The sequence below is a fragment of the Melanotaenia boesemani genome, chromosome 16 (genome assembly GCF_017639745.1).
Source record: "Melanotaenia boesemani isolate fMelBoe1 chromosome 16, fMelBoe1.pri, whole genome shotgun sequence".
In the NCBI taxonomy this organism is placed as follows: Eukaryota; Metazoa; Chordata; class Actinopteri; order Atheriniformes; family Melanotaeniidae; genus Melanotaenia; species Melanotaenia boesemani.
This window is the reverse complement of record NC_055697.1, coordinates 20195585-20219161: the sequence shown is the minus strand read 5'-3', so window position 1 is coordinate 20219161 and position 23577 is coordinate 20195585. Positions and strand designations below refer to the sequence as shown.

The 23577-nt window shown below is 37.8% G+C and overlaps 2 protein-coding genes across 2 annotated transcripts; one reads left to right on the top strand and one right to left on the bottom strand.

Moving 5' to 3' along the window:
- Nucleotides 1-12070: 12070 nt before the first annotated feature.
- ppp2r2d (protein phosphatase 2, regulatory subunit B, delta) lies at nucleotides 12071-16888 on the top strand. The gene is made up of 10 exons (XM_042010156.1): nucleotides 12071-12249; nucleotides 12437-12511; nucleotides 13794-13891; nucleotides 13994-14159; nucleotides 14250-14362; nucleotides 14448-14625; nucleotides 14732-14896; nucleotides 15006-15175; nucleotides 15738-15829; nucleotides 15970-16888. Exons 1-10 carry the CDS (start codon nucleotides 12243-12245, stop codon nucleotides 16247-16249), a joined length of 1344 nt encoding a protein of 447 aa, XP_041866090.1. The 5' UTR covers nucleotides 12071-12242; the 3' UTR covers nucleotides 16250-16888.
- Nucleotides 16889-17410: 522 nt separating this feature from the next.
- bnip4 (BCL2 interacting protein 4) lies at nucleotides 17411-20297 on the bottom strand. Its single transcript, XM_042010157.1, has 6 exons — nucleotides 20125-20297; nucleotides 19649-19811; nucleotides 19487-19547; nucleotides 19066-19172; nucleotides 18593-18742; nucleotides 17411-18237 (listed from the first exon to the last, which is right to left on the bottom strand). Exons 1-6 carry the CDS (start codon nucleotides 20165-20167, stop codon nucleotides 18195-18197), a joined length of 567 nt encoding a protein of 188 aa, XP_041866091.1. The 5' UTR covers nucleotides 20168-20297; the 3' UTR covers nucleotides 17411-18194.
- Nucleotides 20298-23577: the final 3280 nt, after the last annotated feature.

Genomic DNA, 23577 nt, shown 5'->3' with positions numbered 1-23577 from the left:
TCATTAGTGGTGAAAAGGGGGAGAGGATGGAGGGCGAGAGGGGAGGGTGCGAGGAAGAGAGATGTGTGCTATATCCTGAGCAATCTATCTAGCTGGTGCTGAGGGTTAATAGCTGCTGCCAAAGATAAGTGAATTATAAGCTGTTGCTTTCACCTCTACAAAATCTATTGCCAAATTGCTCAAACACAAAATGAAAGTGTTCTTTCTGTTTTTGGTTATTTACTCCTTTTAAAAATTATTATTTAAAAGAAATACAAGTTTCAGTTTGTAAAAGGAAACAAAAATATCATGGATATTTTCAAGAGGAATCTATCAATTAAAAAAGTATCTTAGACGCATGTTGTTAATATTTTGCCTGTTCCACCGAGATTGCAAATATCTTTTTTGCACAGAACCCGTGTCCCTTTTTTGCACAGTTTCAAGTCGCTTATTAGAACTTAACCCCTGATTACACGCACCAAGGCGATTTAAATCTGATTATCAAATTAGGAGACTTTGAGACAAATCCTCTTAGATCTGATACTGTTGACTGGAGAGAGAAAATGGATCTCCACACCCGTCACGTAGGTAACGATGCTGTCCTGAAAGGGAGTTTTAAACCGTATTTGACAACAAATGCAGCTGTCCCGCTATTTCAGAAGATATTAAAGGAAAATGAATGCAAATCTGTGTGCAGGAGCCATCTGGACGTGGAGAGAGGGAGTCAGCTGCTCCACACACTGAGGCGCGGAGCCTGAATCCGTCTCAGCTCATTCTGTGGGATCATCTGCGTGGAGGGCTTACACCGTGGAAAATGCGCTCTCCATCATTAGGTGAAATGTTAGCATCAAAATAAAAGAAGTGTTGATCCCCGTTTGTTTTAATGGTTGCATGCTTGAAAACTTTGCACCGCCGTGGATATTAAAGGATCTTTAAGATTTTTCACATTTCTCATCCCCTCCCCCCAAAAATATCCTGTTTCTCAACAGTATGCAAGAGGTAAGTGATGGGTGACAAGAGGGAGAAACAAGTGTAAACTATTTCTGATCCTTTGCACCGTCGCTTTGAGCCACGCTGAATGCTCGTTTAAATGACCGGCTGATGAGATGGCGGGGGGGCAGTTATCTCGCTCTTCTTTTCAGTGACCACAATGAGTGAACCCCCAAAGATTTGAGCCTGAACACTGATATCAACCCAAACTCCTCGGGACGCGTGGTTTCCAATAAAAATGTACAGAGTGTGACTTGGAAGACCTCCCGTCTCGACGGGACGAGCCTCCTCCGTATTGAGGGTGACGTCTTCTTTTTTGTGTGAATTTACGGGGCGAGGCCCTCATGATCTCCTTAAATTTGCATGTAAATGGCGACATCAGCCTATACGCGTGCCAGGGGCCAGCGGGCCTCCCAGATGTCAAGGCAAAGTCAATCAGCCGGCCGCTGCCCAGCTGTCCATCGATGCACTTTATTGGGACAACACTTTCATTATGCTCACCTGCATTGTTTCCTAATGGATTGATTGGCAAAAGGAGGGGGGAAGGAAATCTTATTAGCACCCAACGAGTAAGCTCGCTCACGGCTTTATCACAGAGGTTGTCTTAAAGAGGTCTCTTTTTTATATATTTTTTTCCATTAAGTATTAATCAAATCCGCCTACATTTACGCATCATTCCAGATTCCATATGGAACAGACAATCAGCCCACTTATTGTTTACAGCAAAACAAGAAAAAAAATAGACTTACAATTTTGCTTAAAATGCATTTATTAATTAATCCAGTCATTTACTCATTTATTTACACATGAGGTGTAAATTACCACGAGAAAGAAAAATACAAACTGAGCTAAATCTTTTCTTTTCATTTTTTTTTATCACTTACCATCTTTTTTCCCCTCACAACTATCAAAACTCTAAAGCTGATTTTTTCTCTCTCTCTCTCTCTCCACAAATCTATTTAGAAAATATTCTAAATTTCGCTTTTGAGAGCCTCATTTGCAAACTCCAGGACGCTCTAATGCAGGCCTGATAAATGCACACCCCCAATTCGATTTGGCATATTCAAATAATATTCATATTAAAATACACTTTGCGCGTTATTTTTAATTATAGCGGTAAAACACAAATGGGCAAGAGTGACGAGATCAATCATCCCGGGCTATCCATGTCAGGTTGTTATGGCTGATAGACGGACAGCGCCCCTCGTTGGTTACACTTGAGATCATTGTGTCGATATGAGGCAGCTGTGTTCTTAAGTGACAAGATGGCTAAATCTCAACACAGATTTATCTATCAGATATCGCTCCCGCAGATTCACACACACAAAAAAAAAAGAAAGTAAAAAGAAAAGAAGCAATCGTTTGTAAACAGGACAAAACCTTTCATAAAATGGTCATATAAAGATAAAAAAAAGTATATAATTATTGTTTTTATAATAATAATAATTATTATTATTATTATTATTACTACTACTACTACTACTACTAATAATAATAATAATAATAATAATAATAATAATAATAATAATAATAACAATAATAAAAATAATAAAAAATAAAAATAATAATAATAATAATCAATCGACTTGTGTATCTTTTCGAGTATAGTTTGTTTTTTCTTGTGATTGTCTTTGATAAAAACAAGCACATTTTCTGACTCAGTGCTGGTGTGACCTCACATTTCGTCACTAACTTCTGTCAGAGTGCTCATGTTAATTGTGTGCAGTGGTGAGTTCTATCAAGGGCATTGCCCGTGCGCACAATTTGCATTTCCATTCTGCTGTGGAAATGATGAGAGAGTTTCTGCGCGGTTTAGAGCCTCGCGGCGCAGTCTGTGGGCGAATTACATTTAAAGAAGGCGAGAGAAATTAAATAAGAAACCGAGACCACTTCAGGGCTATTAACATCTAAAATATCCCCTGGAAATTTAGACCAAAATACACATGACCAAATACCCAGGGTACCTTCGCTCTCATGAATGCCCCGTCTCGATTGTGTCCATCACTGTTTTGTGGGCCTATCTAAAATTCCTTATTTAAAAAAGTCATCACGCAGCTTCACATTTCTCGGTGGCGTTGATGGAAGTGAAGCAAATTTGATTATTCAGCCTTAAATCGGAACATATTCACTCATAATACAGGCGACCCTGCTGCCAAACAGACTGTGACACTCAGAAAAATAGAAAAAAAAAACTGACTTTGAAAGTCATTAAAAATCTAATCAGTAAGTATGGGCACATGTTGCGTCGGCCTCCAAAATGGGAAGTATCAGCGTTAACCTTCCAGTTTTTTATTTTTATTTTTTTAGAGCGTCTGTGCATAAACAAACGTGCAGAATTTGCTTCGGCACTCTGGAGGATTTAATTTGCCTGCTGACCCCTGTGATGGAGGTGCTTCCAACTTCCACTCATACTTCTCCAGCTGCAAGACAACAATTCTCAAGTTATTTCCATCAAAATGTATATTTTCAACATGTTGCATCAGTGCCTCTAATTCTTTTCTACAGGGATTATCATCCTTTGATGGCATGGGAAGCAATGGAGTACAATTCATCACCTCTCTGCATCTGATTTTGATTTTAGCCAGAGATCCTTATTAATATTGAACCATGCTACTATTAACAGAAATGTTAATTATGATGTCAAGTTAGAAGGAGTCAAGGTGAAAGCTGCACAGCAATAGCTAAAAATAATCCATGCCAGCTAGAGTACAGTATGATCCTGCAAAGGAGTGTTACTGGCAAGGGACCTTTTTGCTGCAACAAAGAGGTGGAAAAGAGGAAGTAAATGAATTAGAGTACAAGCCAGATTTAGTCTTTGTTTCATCCACACTTGTCCTGTCCCTATTTTCTAACCTCTCCCTTTTCCATGCTGTTGGAAGTGCTGCAAATTGTATAATGCTGCTCTTTGTTCTATCGAGTCAAGCCACATGAATAGCCGTCCTGAGCACACACAAAAACACACTGACAAACTGATCATCTTAAAAAAGCAACGCCCTGGTGCTCACTTGGCCTACTTTCCACGGCAGCACTGGGACGTGGGAAGAGGAATAGAATTCAGGGGAGGATGTTCTTGCACTCTGGGAAACATTCAGTATAGCAAGCGTGATGCACATAAACATAGCCCTTGCATTGTCAACCTTAGACCGCATTTGCCCCAGATAACTAGTCCCCATGTGCTAGACTATTCTCTTTGACTTTGCAATTGAAATCCTGAGAAGATTATGCCAAAGCTAAAAGAGGCAAACTCCAGGGTGGGATTTCAATTGTCAATTCCTGTTGGATTTTATAGCATTATGACATATAGTACACCATCTGTTATGCTTCCTGTGAGTATAGGTCTACATCTGCACAAGTGGAGTCTATCGACATAAACATCAGTAGAACTAAAACATGGTATGGAATGGACGACAATATTCAATCTAATATATATATATATATATATATATATATATTCTCTTTATAACATAGGTGTATGGTTAAGCACAGAGGTCTCCAGGTAAGAAAAATGGAGTAAATTAAAAAGGTGCAGCAAAGTAACTACTCCTAACTTTAGCTAAACAGACTTCCTGAAGCGCTAGATAATCTGGGGCTTCTATGTACACTGCCTAACCAAATGTCGACATCTGTGAGGGTGTACATGAAGAAAAGCTCCTCTGAGAAACAGGGATAATAATCTTAGTTCCCCTCACCTTCAGTTTGCCCATAGGGGTTTAAAAAGGAAGATGAAGAAATCCTATGTAAACATGCCAAGTCAAATTTTCACTTGAAATGTGACATAAAGGCAAAGGGCAACCTCTGCACATCATTAATGTGGTTCCACACATGAGTGCTCAGTGCCCCTGGATGTAAACAATTGATGTATTCAGTACATGGTTTGAAGACTGACTCACAGTGCACGCTTAGTATATATTTGAGCATCTTTATATCCACGACTGTATGTTAAGTGTGCGCAGGTGACGAGCCCAAAGAAGTCAACAGAGAGCTTGTACACAATCAGAATCTCTGTACCCAATAGCTCCATGAAAGTGAGTTTTGCTCTCTTGAGAAACATACAAAGTTTGAGCATCTGTTCCATCATGTAGCCTTTGTTGAGAAATTAAATATTGAACTGATCTAGTGTACCATGAATGTTTCACTCACATAGTGATTAGACAAACTGGAGAGGCAAAACATCACAGCACTTTACTCTCTACTTAGATATATTCTATCTGTTGGTGTTGCCTTTAAGAGTTTTATACACCAGATTGTGTTGTTGCTAGAGGGGGTGTTTTTTTTTATGTTGCATCAATTATGCCTAACATGCATGTATAACTCGATAAACAAATTTATATGCATGTCAAATATGTGCATGAAAACAATCAACAGTAAGAAAACAATGGTCCAGCTGATAGGGTGCAAATAAATATAATTGGAAAAAAAATAATAACTACAGTCAAGCTTTGGTTTTCTGATTAAATTATAAACTATGTGACATCTTTTTTATGCTCTTGTGTTACAGCACTGATTTAAATTGTTTTTATGTTGCATCTCAGAATAAAGGGCATCTCTTTTCTTACTTCCCCATCCCTTCCTCCCAATCAACAATTTTCTCAAGGGAGAGCCGCTAATGATGTTTTTTGACATAACATTGTGGACTAAAATAAGCAGAGCAAGGTAACATGCAAGCAGGAGAAGGAAACGGTATCATCACAGAGACCATAAAATGGTGTCGAGAGTAGTCTTTTGTCCTGGACCATAAGATAGTTCTGTTGCTAAAGGGAAGGACAAAAGCAGAAGGCGCCACGGGTATAAGGTTCCCCTGAGCAACAATACTGAAAGTTTCAACTTGCAGCACATGGGTGTAACTTTAACTGGAATACTGTGGATCAAAGACTCACAAACAAAGTGGGTGAAAATGCTGGAGGAGTGTCTGTGCTCAAGTGAAGGACAGGTTCACTGGAGAGAACGCGGGAGCGACAATTTATTAAACATAGACCAGGCAATCAAAGCTAATTACTCAGACTGTGTGCTTGTGAACTCAGGGGGCAGCAAGAGTCAGCCAACAAAACTGATGCGTATTGTAATTTCGAAAAGTAAAATTACCTCCACAAAAAAGAAAGTGTCAGAACAAGCTTATCAGATATAAAACAAAAGCAAAAAAATAAATTAAATCTTTAACTGGAAGTTCACATTTGTCACTTTAAATACAGAAAGCCTGCAGAGATCTCAAACATTCATTCCAAACTCAAGTCTTTGCCTGTCATCTTTCAGAGAGTGGGAGAATTATTCAGTTCTGCTTCTTTAAATAAGAAACACAGCCTTGAAATTTGTGGGGCTTAAGGCAATTCATCAGGTTAGATCAGTACAATGTGGATGTGTAACCTTTACACTGCAATAGAACCTGCACATACAAGTGTTATGAAAGGTCCCTGTGGCGCTCTGCTCTTCTGACATGGATTTGAAGACTTGCCACTTTATTAGCTGCTAAGCCCCCACTACTTGTTCTATATAGTGGAGGCCTACGTTATGAGCTGGGATCTCATTGTCTAGCGTTATTAGAGGAAGAGTCTGCAGCACTCTCTTGTCCCCCCTGAGAGAATAAGGCTGACTGTTTGAAGGGAAGCTACAAGTGCAATTTAACCCATCTTATTTACAATATGATCTGTTACAAGGACATCATCACTGCACGGATTCACATCTATTACATCCCTACAAAGTAATTCTTTTCTGTTTTCATTGATTCAGGAGGGTGTGCTCTGTTTGATGTTTAGTTGAGCCTTTAAAAAACAACCTGTATCTGTCAAGTTAGAGCAGACTTGGTGTTCAGCTGAAAACTTTAATGATCTATACCAGCCCAGTTAAGGCTTTTATTTTTTTATTTTTAATATATATATTTCATAGAAACTTGAGTTGTTAAAATTAAAACAATTTCTTTGGGCTTAAGGTCAAAACAGTTAATTAATGCATATGAGTGTGTATGGGGTTTTTTATGACACCAACAGTATCAGCGCAGGGAAAACACACTGTTTGTGATCATGACTTGTGTCAGCAGCAGCACACACATTTATACTCCGAAATGGAAATAAGCTACTGGCACTGAATAATAAGTGCCATAGTGCCATCTAGTGCACAAATTTGCACACTGAAGAACACTAAAGCAAATTGTGCAGGAAATACTGCAGCTCACACATGAAGGCAAAAGAGCAGAAAGTAATAAAGAAATAAAGAAAGTGAAGGACAGTTTGCACAGATGATTTGTGTGTATACACGTGAGGCTTTACTACATTAAATGACTGCATTAAAAAAAATTCAGTCATGTAGGGAAATAAACAAGGAGACAAAGGTTTGCTTTCCAAGCCAGGTCTTTGACAGCCCTCAGTTGTGGAGAGCTGCGAGGATAATCTCCTCCAGACAATGAGACAACATTGAAGGCTGTGCATGCAAATTACACTCTGCCATCTAAATTACAAAGACGTACACAGACCTCAAGTCATCAGACCCCATTTTTCCCTCATCTGGCCTGCTGGCTGTTAGGTTACCAGAAGATGCTACAGAAACAACAGAACTGAAATAATAATATTACAAAAAAAGAGAAGAAAAAAAAAAAAAAACACACACACACATATGAGCCAAAACAAGAGTCTTGAATAATTGATTGTGTTTGTCTTTGCTGTGTGAGTGTGTGTGTGTGTGTGTGGGTAAAGACTGAGGGTCTGGACAGAGCTTATGCCCTTGAGCAGAGCAGACACATCCACTGGCCAATGGTTTGTGTTAAAAACTGTCTGATGGACCAAAATGTGGGGGGAGGGTTATGCTTGTGTGTGTTGGGCGTAAATGAAAGTGTATGGGTATTTGATGCCTCTATGTGGATATTCAAACCAAAATAGATGAGGACAGTGGTTGCTTCTGATTATGTCAAAAGAAACTTGGCTCATATTAAAATCTCAATTGCTTTTGTGTCCAGCTACACAAGAAATCCGTGAAGTAAAGACTTCCAGGATAACAAGCGCTTGTTGTTAAACGGTCCAGGAATAGGTGCGTTGTAAGATGTTAAAAAGTCAATACACCTTCATTTTGTCTGTGCTAGTAATGAGCTATATTTTCTGGGGAAAATGGCTGCTTCTCCGGAGGCACCATGTCTACTGAATGTGGCCCTGATCCTGGATAAAACAGAAGGCTCACCAATCAATCTCTCCAGGTTGCCCACAGCCAGAGAAAGCAGCTGCACCACATGTTTGCCTTGCGCGATAGCGACAAGTTAACATACGGGCAGCACAGTAACCATCCACAAGCAGCCTCTAGCTGTCTTATAATGAATTCCCACAGGGATGGGGAACTATCAGAGTCAGTGGTGTTACTGGAGGCTCGGAATAAAGTCAACACCTCTCCTTATACCTGATGAAGCTACAGCACACACACAGTCACAGCCAAAACATTGGACTTGTGTAAAAAAAAAAGTGAAAAATCAAATATACACAACAATTAAGCTGTGCAGTTTATTAAACTGCAAATTAGGCTTCATTTCAAACATTTTACCTTTGCACATTGAGGCTAAATAGAAATCATTTCTTTTGTGTTAATTTAGTCCTGGCAGCAGCTTTTCTTGCTCTAATTTGTAGCATGCAGTGAATACAAATGCAAGCAAAAAATCAAGAAAGGGTAAAAACCTCTCTTTCAATAAACTCTTATGATTAAAAAGCAATATTTATCTTTTTTGTACTTTTGTATTTTAGTCATTAATGTAGTATCTATCCCGTCACCAATTCTTTTAAAATGAACAGAAACAATCAAAAACAATACACTTCCATTTAGCCACAAGTTGAAGCCAGCAAAGTACAAAATTTGGTGCACAGAAAAGTCAAAGGTGTTTATGATGGTCAAGTTCTAAAAAAATAACTCAACATGAGTCTAGTGAGGCATCTGCTAATCATGTAAAGCTAAACTTCTCACATCCAGTGCAGTTTCACTGCAGAATCTGAAGCAAAAAGAAGAAGACGAACGAAGCAGTTTCACAAAAAAGATAAAAAAAATCAAAACAATGAGAACAGAAGCAAAATGTGAATCTAACTAATAATCATGTTTAAAAGTTGTAACATTGCTACATTTTCAAGGCTTCAAGAACTCTTCAAGCCTACTTGTTGCAAGTGGTCAAGTGCTTACATTTTGCTTTACATGAGAAATATTGACTAATATTCAAACTTTCTTCTGAAACTGGTTAATAGGGAGATAGTAGGGTGTGAAAAGTGGTATTGCACCATAGACTATCACCCAAGAGAACCAGATTTAAGTCCCATTCAACACAACACTATCCAGTAACTCAGCCTTTTGACGTGATGTGAGGCTCACATTTATTAATAAATACATCGTGGCAGGTTTTCATCTCACTATCTGAATGCTTCCTTTACAATCATCTCAAAATTCCTATACCTTTATTGGTACATAACATTTTGAACATGTGGACAAAAATAACTGTTAAACATTTTTTTGTGGGACTAAAACCACAACTATGGTACACAAATTGGTGTTGGACTGATAGATAATGTGGTTAACTTCATTAAAGCACTTATCAAATGCATAATTTTCACCATGTTTGCTTAATTCTTCTCCTTCTCTTGGTCTCTCTTAGGTTAGGGAAGGGGTTTGGGTTTCACTGAAAACAATGAATGGAAGTCAATGGCATGTCCTAATAAGGATAGCTGTGCATGCCTGTGTGTGTGAGAAAGTCTGTGTGCCTAACCTTCAGGCCTCTGCTCTGCTTCTTCCCATGGGACTCACCATGTGATTGATGAGAAAGATGCGTAGCTTGGGAGATACCGGGAGAAGATTTTGGTCAGGTTTGGTACAGGTCTTTTCAGGGTGCACTATTTATTGTCTCAACACCTCCAGGACAATCTGCTGAAACAAACACATACTATATATAAATGTGTATATATATATATATATATATATATATATATATATATATATATATATATATATATATATATATATATATATATATATATATATATGTGTAGCCAATTTTATATGCTCGGGATCAGAGTTACAATGAAATGATCAAGTAGCTTAAAAAATGTGAAATAAAGTTAAGCATTGGGTTAACAGAGGTCCTCATTTCACTTTTCAGCAGATTTCATATTAGTATGCACATAAATAGTGTATTTCTATCAACCGCTGCACTCAAAGGAACATATGTGCATATTCTATTTTATCTGCTGAAATTTGGCCCAGATATCACATATGCTCACATTTTATGAGCTTTTGTTTCCCCATATTTTGTGGAATGTGGCTTTTTATAAGTATATATAGCAAAATCAGCCCCAAGAGACAACCATATTAGTCCCAATTCATGGAAACACTCGCCCTGCAGAGAATACTTAATAAGTATGAAACTAAAAAAAAAAAATAAAATAAAAGGCTACATCTATTTTTTCTTTGTATTACAATGCTGAGGGATACAAAACATTAATAAATTTAAGCAGAGTATCTGAAAAGTTTACTCGCCTAAGAAACATAAAAAAAAATCTACTTTTTGCATATATAGATAATTATGTTTTTATATTTAAAAGACTGAATACTCCATCTCTTATAGAGGTACAAATGGTGTAACTTCTTCATCTGTGGATTGTGTTAATTGTAGGGTAAATTAAAGGTTAGTGGGACATTAATCCAGACGCGACATAATAATAGTAATAATAATGTCCCATTTCTTCTCTCCTAATGAGTGAAATTAAAAACTTTTTTTCTTTATCCTTATACTTCCACGTTATAAAAAGGTAATGTCTTAGGTGTTTGCTGGGAAAATGAATATGATTTATTTGTGCAACAACACCAGCTTACAATGTGTTAGGGGCATGATTTCATTTTATTAAATGTTTTAAATGGCACCATCCACAAAAACTAATTTGGATGGCATTATTTTGGGTGATTTGGAAAGTTAAATGGACTTTAATAAAAGAGAAATTTTGTGGTTCACAGCTTACTCGTGTATGCTGAATACACGGACATGCAATGGTGTGTATGGGACAGCACAGTTATTATTATTATGCAGTAAATGTGTCTGCACTTGCCTTAATCTGTGATAAAGATGAGTCACCCTAGCAGTGTCCTTATCTACTAAATGAAAAGGGGTTGTGTCAGAAGGGCATATCACACCTCATTGTAATTAATACAATCTTTTCTCCCAATCAAGTTGTTAAATATACCATGTTAGGCCATATATTTAAGACAAAAAAGCTATACCAAGATGAGGACTCGAACTGAAAGAATCACCTTGAATTACTAAAAAGGTGACATAAATCTATGTGGCAGGTTGATAAACTATGTGACTGTCATTTCAGTCAGTGGTTCTGTTCTGCTGAAATAGATAGATAGATAGATAGATAGATAGATAGATAGATAGATAGATAGATAGATAGATAGATAGATAGATAGATAGATAGATAGATAGATAGATAGATAGATAGATTGAGAGCGAGAAAAAGAGAGAGAGAGAGATTTAATTCAGAAAATAAAAATCATTACAATACAGTATTATTACATCAAGTCCCTTAGAGTTCTCTAGCGTATAATTGGAGCGCGCCACTTTAAATGAATTTGTATTGTCGTAGCCTACTTTTGCCACTAGATGTCACCAACTGACCGTCCAATGAAAGCAGGGGTACTTCATTCTGTCAAACATTTTTAAGTGATATTTCACTCACAGATGACGCTTCATATTTAATAACCAAAACAGACCAAAAATAACTTGAAACTGATCATTTAAAAGTAAAGTGGTTTACATCTGCTTAACATATATCACGAGAATACCATCAGTGAAACATATATCTCGTGTAACCATATAATAAGGAAAAATCCCATGCTATCACTTCCCTTAAATGTATTTTTGTATACTTTAAACGCTGTAAAAGAAGTATACAATTTTCGGAATATATTTGGTGGATTAATCAGAATAAAGCTCAGTTGGATTTAAAAGGACACAATAATCAGGATGTAAGGTGTATTTCAGGTAAATAAAGTGGAGTCCACGGAAGATACAGACAAATCTCACATAATAAGTGATGCACGGGAGGATGGATGGAGCCAGGATGTGGCATGTGTGCATGACGTCATTTCTCCATGTACTGTGCGCCATTTTGGAAGAAAAAAAAATCACGGATAATTTCCGTGGTCTTGACAGATCTGGATCCCGAGTCTTCACACTGATTGTGGATGCTATCTCTTTCTCTGAGCAAGCCGCATTGGTTGGTTAGATATTTTGAAGCTGTATACATCAAGAGCTGCTAAATGAAGCAATGGCGGGTAAGCTACTTTTAAAAGGAGGAAAAGGATCCACCTCTCTTGGTGTGTGTGATGGCCTGAATCTGCAAGTTAGCTAACCAACGCTAGCTCTGGCAAGCTCAGTTGTCAAACTGTGTCACTGTCAGGTCATTTTGCCGCCAAGCGAAATGAGAATCAGATCCTTACTGACGCTGTGTTCTTTTCACAGGAGTTGCAGGAGGAAATGATTTTCAGTGGTGTTTCTCTCAAGTGAAAGGAGCCATAGATGAAGATGTTGCGGAAGGTATGTTGCTAACGATAACTCGGCGGCTAGGCTAAAACAGTGGGCAGCTAGCTATATGCTTTGATGATGGTGCTCTGTGGGCTTCTCGTGAGATGCACGATAGTTATCGATGGATGATTGCACAGGCTATAGTGAAAGACAGCTGTTGTGGTTGATGTAAGCCTGTTAGTGGATCACCTGCGCAAACGCCCTTACCCAGTAAAATGCTGAATGCCGCTAACTAGCTGTATGCTAGTTGGTAGCTAAACTATTAAAGGGGAGCGACCGTGTCCATGACGTCAATGTTCTGCGTCCATAAATTGTGCAGTGACATCATGGCTTGTTTTCATTCATACTTGAGTGATTGCACTTGTGTGTATTTAGCTGTTAGTATCTAAAAAATATGGCTTGCACTTCCTGTATTTGGTAACAAACTCAGCTATGCACTGCAGATACCGGTAATGCAATTCAGTCTTTTTAAAAAGTCGTATTTCAGATATGTATGATATCGCCAGCTCCGGGTACTTTTTAAAACATTTTGCCATTATGTGCTAATTCTGAAATGCTTTAGTGATTTAGCCATGGAAATCCTAAGAGACAAAATGGGCTTATTTTGCTTTATGGGGATTATCAAAACTGGAAGACGTCTTTTGGATAAAAGTTTCTCAGTACCAAAGGATGAAGTCCCATTGCTTTTAGTTGTAAGTGTTTAAGTTTCTCTGTTTAAACGTTTGATAGAGAATCATGCCCAGTTGTTTCAGAAATGCACAATTAAATTCTGACTAGTCTTTATTCGATCTCATGGTACCTCTGTTTCCCTCCATTCAAAATGCCTATAATGTTCATTTTCAGGTTCTTAAATTGAGGCTTTTTTCAGAATAATATATAGTTAAAAGAAGCTTATACCTTATCAAGGTGATTTTTATTTATATAGATTTCTATCTTTCATTGTGCCTGGTTAAAATGTGCTGCTTTTCTGAATTTGACTTTTTACTGGGCAAAAAATTATTTGTGGATATCTGTAGTTATGTCAGAAGCCATTTTAAACTTTTTTTTGTATACAGTAAGCATTATTGGGTGTGCTAGAGCTGTTGAAATGCTTGGCCGAATCCCGTGGGAAGTCTTTCATAATAATAAAATCACAGTGAGGTTTGCGATATCAGCAGCTGCTATTTTTAAGTTCAATATAAATCACAGATGTAAGTTGCAAAATAAATTTGAGTCGGGGTCTTAAGTCAACTATCTATCATGACAAAGTTTGAGCTGTTAATTAGAATTCACTCTGATCCGTGTCTGTTTTTAGCGGACATAATTTCAACAGTTGAGTTCAACTATTCTGGAGAATTACTTGCAACTGGAGACAAAGGAGGCCGAGTAGTGATATTTCAACATGAACAAGAGGTAGGTTTTTTTTTTTTCTTCATGCCATTGTGTTGCATAAAAATCTGTATCCCTGGTGACTCATATATTTATGTGTATTCTTATGTTCTTTTTATTTTTTAGTCTAAGAATCGTCCACATCTGCGTGGGGAGTACAATGTCTATAGCACTTTTCAGAGTCATGAGCCAGAATTTGACTATTTGAAAAGTTTAGAAATTGAGGAAAAAATTAATAAAATAAGATGGCTACCCCAACAAAATGCTGCTCACTTTCTACTTTCAACCAATGGTAAGAGTTTTAAATAAAAAAATGTTATAATTTCTCTGTATAAGTATCTGAAACTGCCACTCAGCATCATTGTTAAATTTTACTTGTCAGATAAAACTATCAAATTGTGGAAAATAAGTGAACGAGATAAACGAGCAGAAGGTTACAACCTGAAAGATGAGGATGGACGACTCAGAGACCCCTTTAGAATCACCTCTTTACGGGTATGTTACCACACTTACTCGTTTCTGACCATAGTGTACAATAAAGATTTAGCAGTTCAGTAAGAGCACGCATTGTGTGTTTCAGGTACCAGTACTGATGCCAATGGATCTCATGGTAGAAGCAAGCCCCCGGAGGATCTTTGCAAATGCGCACACCTATCACATTAATTCCATTTCTGTAAATAGTGATCATGAAACTTACCTCTCTGCAGATGACCTAAGAATAAATCTATGGCACTTGGAAATCACAGACAGAAGTTTTAGTATCCTTTTCGTCATCAGAAAATAGGTATTGGATATGTGGCTTAGAGCTTGCTCTGTATCATATTGAAACATAAGACCGCCAGTTCCTTAACAGTGTGTTCCCAGATATTGTAGACATCAAGCCCGCCAACATGGAGGAACTGACAGAAGTAATCACAGCTGCTGAGTGCCATCCACACCAATGCAATGTATTTGTGTACAGCAGTAGCAAAGGCACCATTCGCCTGTGTGACATGCGAGCAGCGGCACTCTGCGATAGGCACTCAAAATGTAAGTACTTCCCTGTATTTCTGCAGTATTTAGTAAACGCATCTGTCCTGTAGTGGGAAATTGATGGATTTTTTGTTCTTTGTCTGTTTCTCTCTCTCTTTTTGTGTAGTCTTTGAGGAACCTGAAGATCCAAGCAGCCGGTCCTTTTTTTCTGAGATCATCTCTTCCATCTCAGACGTGAAGTTCAGTCACAGCGGACGCTACATGATGACACGTGACTACCTCTCCGTCAAAGTTTGGGACCTAAACATGGAGAACAGGCCAGTAGAGACGTATCAGGTGCATAAACATTTTTGTTATTGGATACAAATGTAACTACCATAATTGTCTATAAATGAACATTATATGGTGCCTCACTAATGTCATGAATTCAAGTTTGACCTGTTTAAGATAACAAGGAACGCAAAGGTAATTTGTAAATATTGATGCAGTGATGCAGGTCACATTGAAACCTCTCATTGTATTTATTTTACTTCTTTATATGGTGACATTTTAGATGAAAATCCTCTCCTAAAGCCAGCAATAAAATTTACATAGAACAAAAAGTTTATCCCAGATGATTATATAAAAAAAAGATGAGAACCTAGCTCCTTGTGACTCTGATAAAGAATGTTGCCTCAAAGGTGGGGTTTTTTTTAGCCATGTAATCTGAAGCTGCATTCATTTAAAAAAAAACAATTGTCACCATTCACTGAGGTTTAAATGAAAAATAAATGGGTTAGATGCGCTGAAAAACAAGTATTTTGTAAGCTGTATGAGCCATTTAACACTAATGATTTTCAAACAGCTGAAAGACATTTCTCAAGTAAATGTTAAGATTTAGTGATGTGTTTTATTTCAGGTCCATGAATACCTTCGCAGTAAACTCTGCTCTTTGTATGAAAATGACTGCATCTTTGACAAGTTTGAGTGCTGCTGGAATGGCAGTGACAGGTAAGTGCTTTTCCAGTTTTCACAGAGAAGCATGTCACTGGCTACTTCATAGGTTACATAACTCTTCCTGGTTTGTCAATTTATTGTTTTAGTGTTGGCAAGCCAGTGCAGACAATCATTTAATGTACCCTTTCCTTTAGTGCCATCATGACCGGATCCTACAACAACTTCTTCCGAATGTTTGACCGCAACACCCGGCGGGACATCACACTGGAGGCGTCCCGGGAGAGCAGCAAACCACGGGCTACGCTCAAACCACGTAAAGTGTCCACCGGAGGCAAGAGGAAGAAGGATGAGATCAGCGTGGACAGCCTGGACTTCAACAAGAAGATCCTCCACACTGCCTGGCACCCCAAAGATAATGTGATAGCTGTGGCAGCCACCAACAACTTGTACATTTTCCAGGACAAAATCAACTAGAAGATTTGGGGCTCCAGAGGATAGGGCTTTTACCGTACCTGTGTAGTTAAGCCTACTACTTGTCTATCTGTATAAGAAGAAACAGCCTTGTTGTCCTCCTGGTGAAGAATTCGAAAGCACGTGTCTACTTTTTTTGCCACAGGAGGTTGATCCATAGGCCTGTTTTATTTTGAGTCTGAGCTTAGGTTGATTTTTGCCTTTGGCACCAGGGCAATCAACATGCCCCTTGACCCAGAAAGCCCAATTTGGGTCTAATTGACGGAATGGCACTCCCTCGAGGTCAAACTCTTGAACGTTGGTGTTTGTGTTGACATTTTAAGCCTTCATTTCACAATTTAACGACAGAACTCTTGGAAGTCCGTAAAATGACGTCTTGTCAAGGTTGTATCCATCTTTCAAAGATTTTGGGCCCTCTGAAGCACGGATTTATGGCCTATAAGCCTAACTGTAACATTCCCCCATTGGCTATGTATTCAGGCCAAACTACTGGTGGAAAAGGCCATGAATTTGGAAAGTGGACTTGTTTCTTTTTCTCCCTTCCCTTCTCTTATTTTACCCGTCAATAAGGTGACATAATTTCACTGACTGTATCTACTCAAGTACACCCTGTCATCCACATAATAAAAGAAACTAAAACTACAGATGTGTTTTTAAATTTAGAAGTATGTATTAAAACATGTTTATTGCTTTGCATGTTTTTATGTTGTAGAGAGGTGGAAAAATGTCCGGTCACACCACTGTCTTTTGAGCAGATCTCAAGCAAACTTGTCAAGGAAATTCTATTTGGGGCTAACAGTTTAAGAACCACTGTTGGAAACAGCTGATCGCATTTGTGTCATGAGATTAAGTTATAGTTTTTGATGTTTTAGGATGCAGGCTGGAAACTGAATGGCACAAGATAGGGTCCAGGACAAAGGGAATCTGCAGCCTTAATACCTACTTCTATCAGTGACAGCTACAAGTTATGTCCCCAGACGTTTTACAAACCTCATGTGCATTATTTGTAAATCCTATTTTATAAAGTTATGTCCTCATACACTGCTGCTATATGTGGCTGTCTATGAAAACACATAAAGGAGGAAAATTGCACATCATACAGTTTATGTGATAGAGTGCCTCCAAATCATGTAATAAGTAGGAAATAAAGACAGGCCTCATACATGTGCCCTTATTCATTTATTAGGGATGTCACCCAAATTAGAGCCGCATATTGGAAATGTGGATCTTATCTCTAGTTGTGAATGCAGAAATGAAGGTTGACTACACAAAACATATACTGATGACGTTAAAACACACATAATAATGCATTGTCTTTGTCCATTGATTCCTAACATGGTGGCAATGTATTCACTTGTTTATTATTTTGACCAAAGTTCAATAAAATTTTAATTGTGTTCATCTGCATGTTTTGTTTTTCTTTGTTATATGATCCATTTCATGATTTCCCCAAATGACAAACTAATAAATCAGGGCCATGCATGTTTCCCCATCAACGAATGGACCACATCTGTACTAACCAAGCTAAAAGCTGATTTACAGTTGCAATTCATCAAAGCACTTAATATCTAAGCTAATGATCCCATGGATGCTCACAATTCCCTTGTTCCATCACTGACCTAAAAAATAATACAATCTTAAACATGATTTCATTCAAAAAAGGCAACGTAGAACAACATATCAGTTCCCTAACATGCAGTTTTAAGGAGCAGCAATAAGCAGAACAGTTATCTTCAGGTCAGGGGCTACAGCAAGGAGAGGAGGATTGGACACTATTGTTTTTAGAGGTTAACACCACAAAACAGCAATGACAGATCCTGAACTCTCCACGCTGGTGTGGAGCACTCAGTCAAAATTGGACCATATTCATTTGGCCACATCTCTGTTGATCTTCAGTGGGTCCCATTTTAAGGCATGCTGAGCTGGTCATATGAAGGATACCACCTCTTTAGTAGGTGTTGTGGGAAGTTAGGCGCTTCCCAATATATATCCTGAAAAAAAGAGTAGTGTATATTTAAGTATGCAAGATATTGCTGAACATTCTCCATCTCTCTTTGAACTTTCTCCTTGAGCCATGTCTTTATAACATGTAATAAATATGTGCTGCAATACCTACGTAACCACTTGGCTATTCATGCATGATTTGAAGGTCTTTTTGCATTAATAATGATGCATAATTAAGCAAAAATGTCTCATTTTCATGTCTGGTAATTTAAAAGATCCACATTTTACATCTGTATGATAAATCAAAAACAGCAACTAAATGCAGCCCAATGCTTTCTTTTATTTTTTACTTATAAAGGTATCACAATATTCCCTGAGTTAGAAGGTAATTATGTTGCTTACCCTAAGCCAACAGCAAGTATGTGAGAAATGATTAATGAAGGAAGGAAAAGCTTCAGAAAGTCAGCTGAGAGAATGCCTCCCTTCTTCATGACGCTGGTGTTCCTTATGCTGAGAGAGGCTGAGCGCTTAGGGTACTTCAGCAGGAACTCCCTGCAGAGCAACACATTAATATTTCATTGTTCAGAATAGATTAAAAATCAATGAGCTCCAGTTTAATGTCATATTTGCACCTCTTCTCAAACAGATATTATCCTAAAGTCTCCAACTGCTATTACAAATCATGTCATGGAGTATCCATACTTAGCCTAATCCAGATTGGTGGAGTTTATTTCTTATTCTTTTTACCTCTACCATGTGTGCAATCACTACCATGTGTCTTGCTGATATTACCCTATCATTATATCAGCTCATAGCCATCAATAATTCTGACTTAAATCTTTAAGCAGTTATGTAAAAAAGAAACAACTCTTTACTTTGGTGGATTGTTCTCAGGTCTACTGGACCAGTCCCAGATCCAGTCAGCATTTTTCTTCATCAGGTTTTCTACTTCCCGCCTCCTCTCTTGGAAGTCTTCATCAGACTGAAACACAGTTTTGCATGATCAAAACAAACTGATCATCAGCATGGCCATCACCTTATAAAAATGATGTTTTCAAAAACAACCTTTTTTCATAGCATACTGTACATATTTATCTGTCACAGAGGGAAGAAAAAGCTATGTAATTTTTGATTGCATTACTTAAGTCTGCATGTACAAAAGGAGGAAACTCTCCTTAGTGGAATGCAGTTATGCTATGGCATGCCAAAATGTCTGTTGTGAAAGACACTTGTTACGGAAACCACAATCAGACTATGATAAACAGACCTGAATACAGGTCAGCTGCTCCATCGTACCTGTGAGCTGTTTCCCTCTGAGCCTCTCCACAGAAGAAGTGGGGTCTGTGATCTGAGTGGGCTGGACAGACAGACTTTACACATCTTTTACAGATTTTTGGATAACAGGCATTACACAACAAATGTTGAAACATAAACTGTCCTTCCTCTTTTCACACAAACCTGTTGCATTGGGAGCTTCCTCTAGAGCTGTTCCTGCCTGACTCATGTTGGGCTTCTAGCAGCATTTTCTCCAGGTCGCCCTCCTGGCTGGACGTAGGGATTTGTTCCTGGCTCCCTCGAGCTTGCGAGCCATTCCCACTGAAGTGCAGCTCAACCCAGGAACCTTAAATTAAAAACACAGTATTAACACATGAATACTGTCGTGCACTACCAGTCGAGTTCAGCTAGAACTATCACGTAGGTCACGTAAACAGCAGGGGAAAAAATGCCTGGGGCTGTCCTTGACTTTGACTGCCTTTAATTTTCCAACGCAAACAAGGCTTAAAACGATAGTTACGACAAGAGCGTAAGTTCTGATTGTCTATTAATTAAGTAACACATAAAATAGAATAGCCTGAGTAGGGTTACGTTAGGTGATTTAACGTTAGTAACCTCGTGTTTTTCTAACAATGAGCTGCATGGTTGCTGATATTTACCTTGCAAACTCTCGTCAGATGGCAAGTCCTTCTGAAGCGACATTGTATGGTGTAATTTTGCAGTTTCACAGTTTTAGGGGCCTTAGCATTGGCGAAATGGTGGCGAAATATCAATAAGCAGCTGGAGCTTCAACCACCACAATAACAATGACGCAAGACTGTGTTTATCCAAAACGGGATTGGCTCAGAAAGAAGGGTACGCTATACGCAGATTGAGTTCGCATCCGACGTCAGAGAGAGACGCACATGCGCGTACTCACTGACACGTTTTCTTAAATGTTCCAATTAAGCACAGCTGTAATTGCCATACATTGAAAAAATAATTAAGCAGTATATAAAAACTTTTTGCTCATGTCAGACAATGTTACATTTGGGTTCTGATATGAGGATTTACAGTAGTTCCACACACTTGTCTGCAGATGGCAGCCATGGTTAATGGCTCTTAGTTTCTCCACAGAATCCACACATTATTTATTTGCTTGTATTCGTTTTATTATTCAAATTCACCACCCTAACAGAACTGTTAAAAGACAAAACAAGTAGCAAAGAAAACCATACGAACAGACCAAAAGCAAACCAAAGACAATACAATTTGTATGCTATTTACTGATTTTCCAACTATTTATCCTTTAACAGGCCCGTGCAGAACCCTCTGAAGGGGCAGGCGTACAAAGTCAAAAAAGGGGAACATCAAATCTGATTTTAAAAAACTGCATGTGAAGCAGGTACAGCTGTTACAGTTGCAATAAACTACATGTATGTAACACAGTGCAGGTCTACTATTATATACTGCAATACAGATGTATTTTATTTTGACATAGAGGTCACACTGACAAACCAAATGTATGGCAATTGGTTCAGAAAGAATGGGAATGGTCATGGCAGGAAAGATTGAAAGAAAAATCTGAATAAAAAAAATTATACAGAGGAGCTGAAAATGTCGCTGTTTTATTGGATTTTAATAAATCCCCTACTAACAAATGAAGCAATGTGGACACTGGTTTGCTATACTCACAGTGCAGACTGCAGAGGTGACAATACTCCTGTTGTTTGGAAGAAACACCCTGTTTTGTGTGTGTGTATGTGTGTGTTGCTCGTACCTATTAAACATCTCTTAACCATCTGCCTCATACAGCTTTCATTTTTTGCTGAATGTGCCTCTCTTTGCAAGGCAAGGCTAATTTATTTGTATAGCACATTTCATGTGCAAGACAATTCAAACTGATTTACATAAAACATTAAAAGCATTACAGCATGGTGCAGAAAGCAATAACCAGTGCATTAAAAAAACAAACATTAAAAGAAATAAAATAAATTAAATTAAAACTTAAAGAAAAAGTTTAAATAAAATAGATAGAATACAAGAAATAAAGAGTCGGGAAAGACAGTATTAAAACAAGATCAAGTTTAAAAATTCAAGCTTAAAAGAAACAGATGCAGATTCGGACTTCTAAATAAAAACTATTGAAATGCATCAGAGAACATTATAATTACTAGTTACTTTTCCCAAAAAGTAACAGAATTAGTAATGGAGTCACAACATTAGAAAAATAACTAATTACTCAGGAAAGTAATTATTCCATTTCTTTTTTTTTAAATGTTTAAATATGTTCCCTTTAACAGAACTTCATATTAATCTGCATATTAGAGCTGACTAATGAATGAAATGGAAACTTAATGGAATAAATCACTAACAGAAAAATCATCAGCAGTAATCTCAGGCTGCTTGGAGGTCTGGGCCCCATCTCCTCCTCAGGAGTGGTGCTTCACATGATTCTAACTGCTAATTATTCTAATTCTAACATGAAGAAATGCTGTTTCTGGTCGTAATGAACATTTTTCATAACATTCTCGTCTTTTATTTCTGTGAGGAAAAAGTTATGCCAGCAATTTCAGTTTAAAACTCCTCCTTGGTTTTCTCTGTACTCGCCATTTCAGCATGCGTCGTGTTTGTGTTGTGTGCACTTGTGTGTGGCTGCCATGACATTTTACTCTTCATCAGTCATTCATCATCATTTAGGTTATATGGTTGTTTCTCTTTGTAAAACCCCCAGTCAGATGACAGCTTCAGTGTGCTGAATTACAGTAATGCCGTTACTATCATCAGTAACAGTGTTGTAACGATGGAAAGAGTAATTAGTTAGACTCAGGGGCATAGCACAAAATTTTGGGCCCTATATACAAACCATCTTGGTGAGCCCATATGAAGACATGATTAACAATTCTAATGCAAACATTTCTCACTGTGTAAGACACAGATAATATAAACAATCTTAGTTTAACCTCTAAATGGCAAAATGGCTTCTCTGACCACAATTCATCTGGCAGAGACTCTTCTGCATAACTCAGCCTCTCACTGTCTTCCCATTCCTGTTCTTTCCCCTCCTCAAGCTCCGCAATACCTTCAGAGAAACTTTCACTTCCCGTTTCTTCACTTACATATTCTATCTCTCTCCCTGGCCCAAGGAGGACAGACCCCATATAAGCTAGATAGATACAAGATTATCTTAACCTACTTATAGCATTGCATACAATAGAATAAAAGCTACATGTTGTAGGTGTAACTAAGATTATTTTACCTGACTCAGCTGCAGATTATTGATTATAAACTGAAAAACTGAATTAACTGCATGAGCTTACCTTGTCCCACTCCTTAGTGCTATCATCTGGACTTGATGATGGACCTGCTGCTGTTGCTGTGTCTGAGATTGAAAACCATGTGTTTATGATGTTATTCTTACATATATATGTTTGCTATACAATAAACCATTTGCTGGGCTAAAACAAGAAACATGCAAGTCATGCTTTGTATTGTACCTAATGTCTTACAGTAAACCTATTCTGTACTGTTTCTTATATCATGCAGGCTAGATATTTTTCTAATTCAAGTCACTCCTTTCCTTTCAAGGTAATGTGCTGAATGAAGTAATTCAGTTCATAATCATAAGACAGACCTTTTTAAGGTCAGGTATTTTTTTTATAAGGTATTAAATCTGTCTCAAGTTAACTAAAAGTAGGGATTATAATCACAATTCATTGTGGCCTTAAAATTGGAAAATTCTCCTCTTTTATTTGATTTGATTAATTTAAAAATGATGGTAGATTGATTGTTGTCAATATTACAGCATCTGTTGTGTGAGAAATAAAGTACTGAATTGAACTGAACTGAATCTATGTTGTCCCTATGAATCCTACCATGCTGCCTTAACACATGCTGATATCAACTCAAACTGTGTTTGTGTGCATTCACACCAGCTTTTTATATTCAAATCCTAGTCCCTCATGGGGAATCATGGGGAAGGTTGCTGACCTGAAAGTTGTGCAGAAAACCATCCCTCCACAAGGAGGGAAAGCCTCAAAAGGTAATTGCAAAAGAAGTTGGATGCTCTCAATGTGCTGGATCAAAGCACATCAATAAAAAGTTGAATGGATAGGAAAAATGTGGAAGAAAAA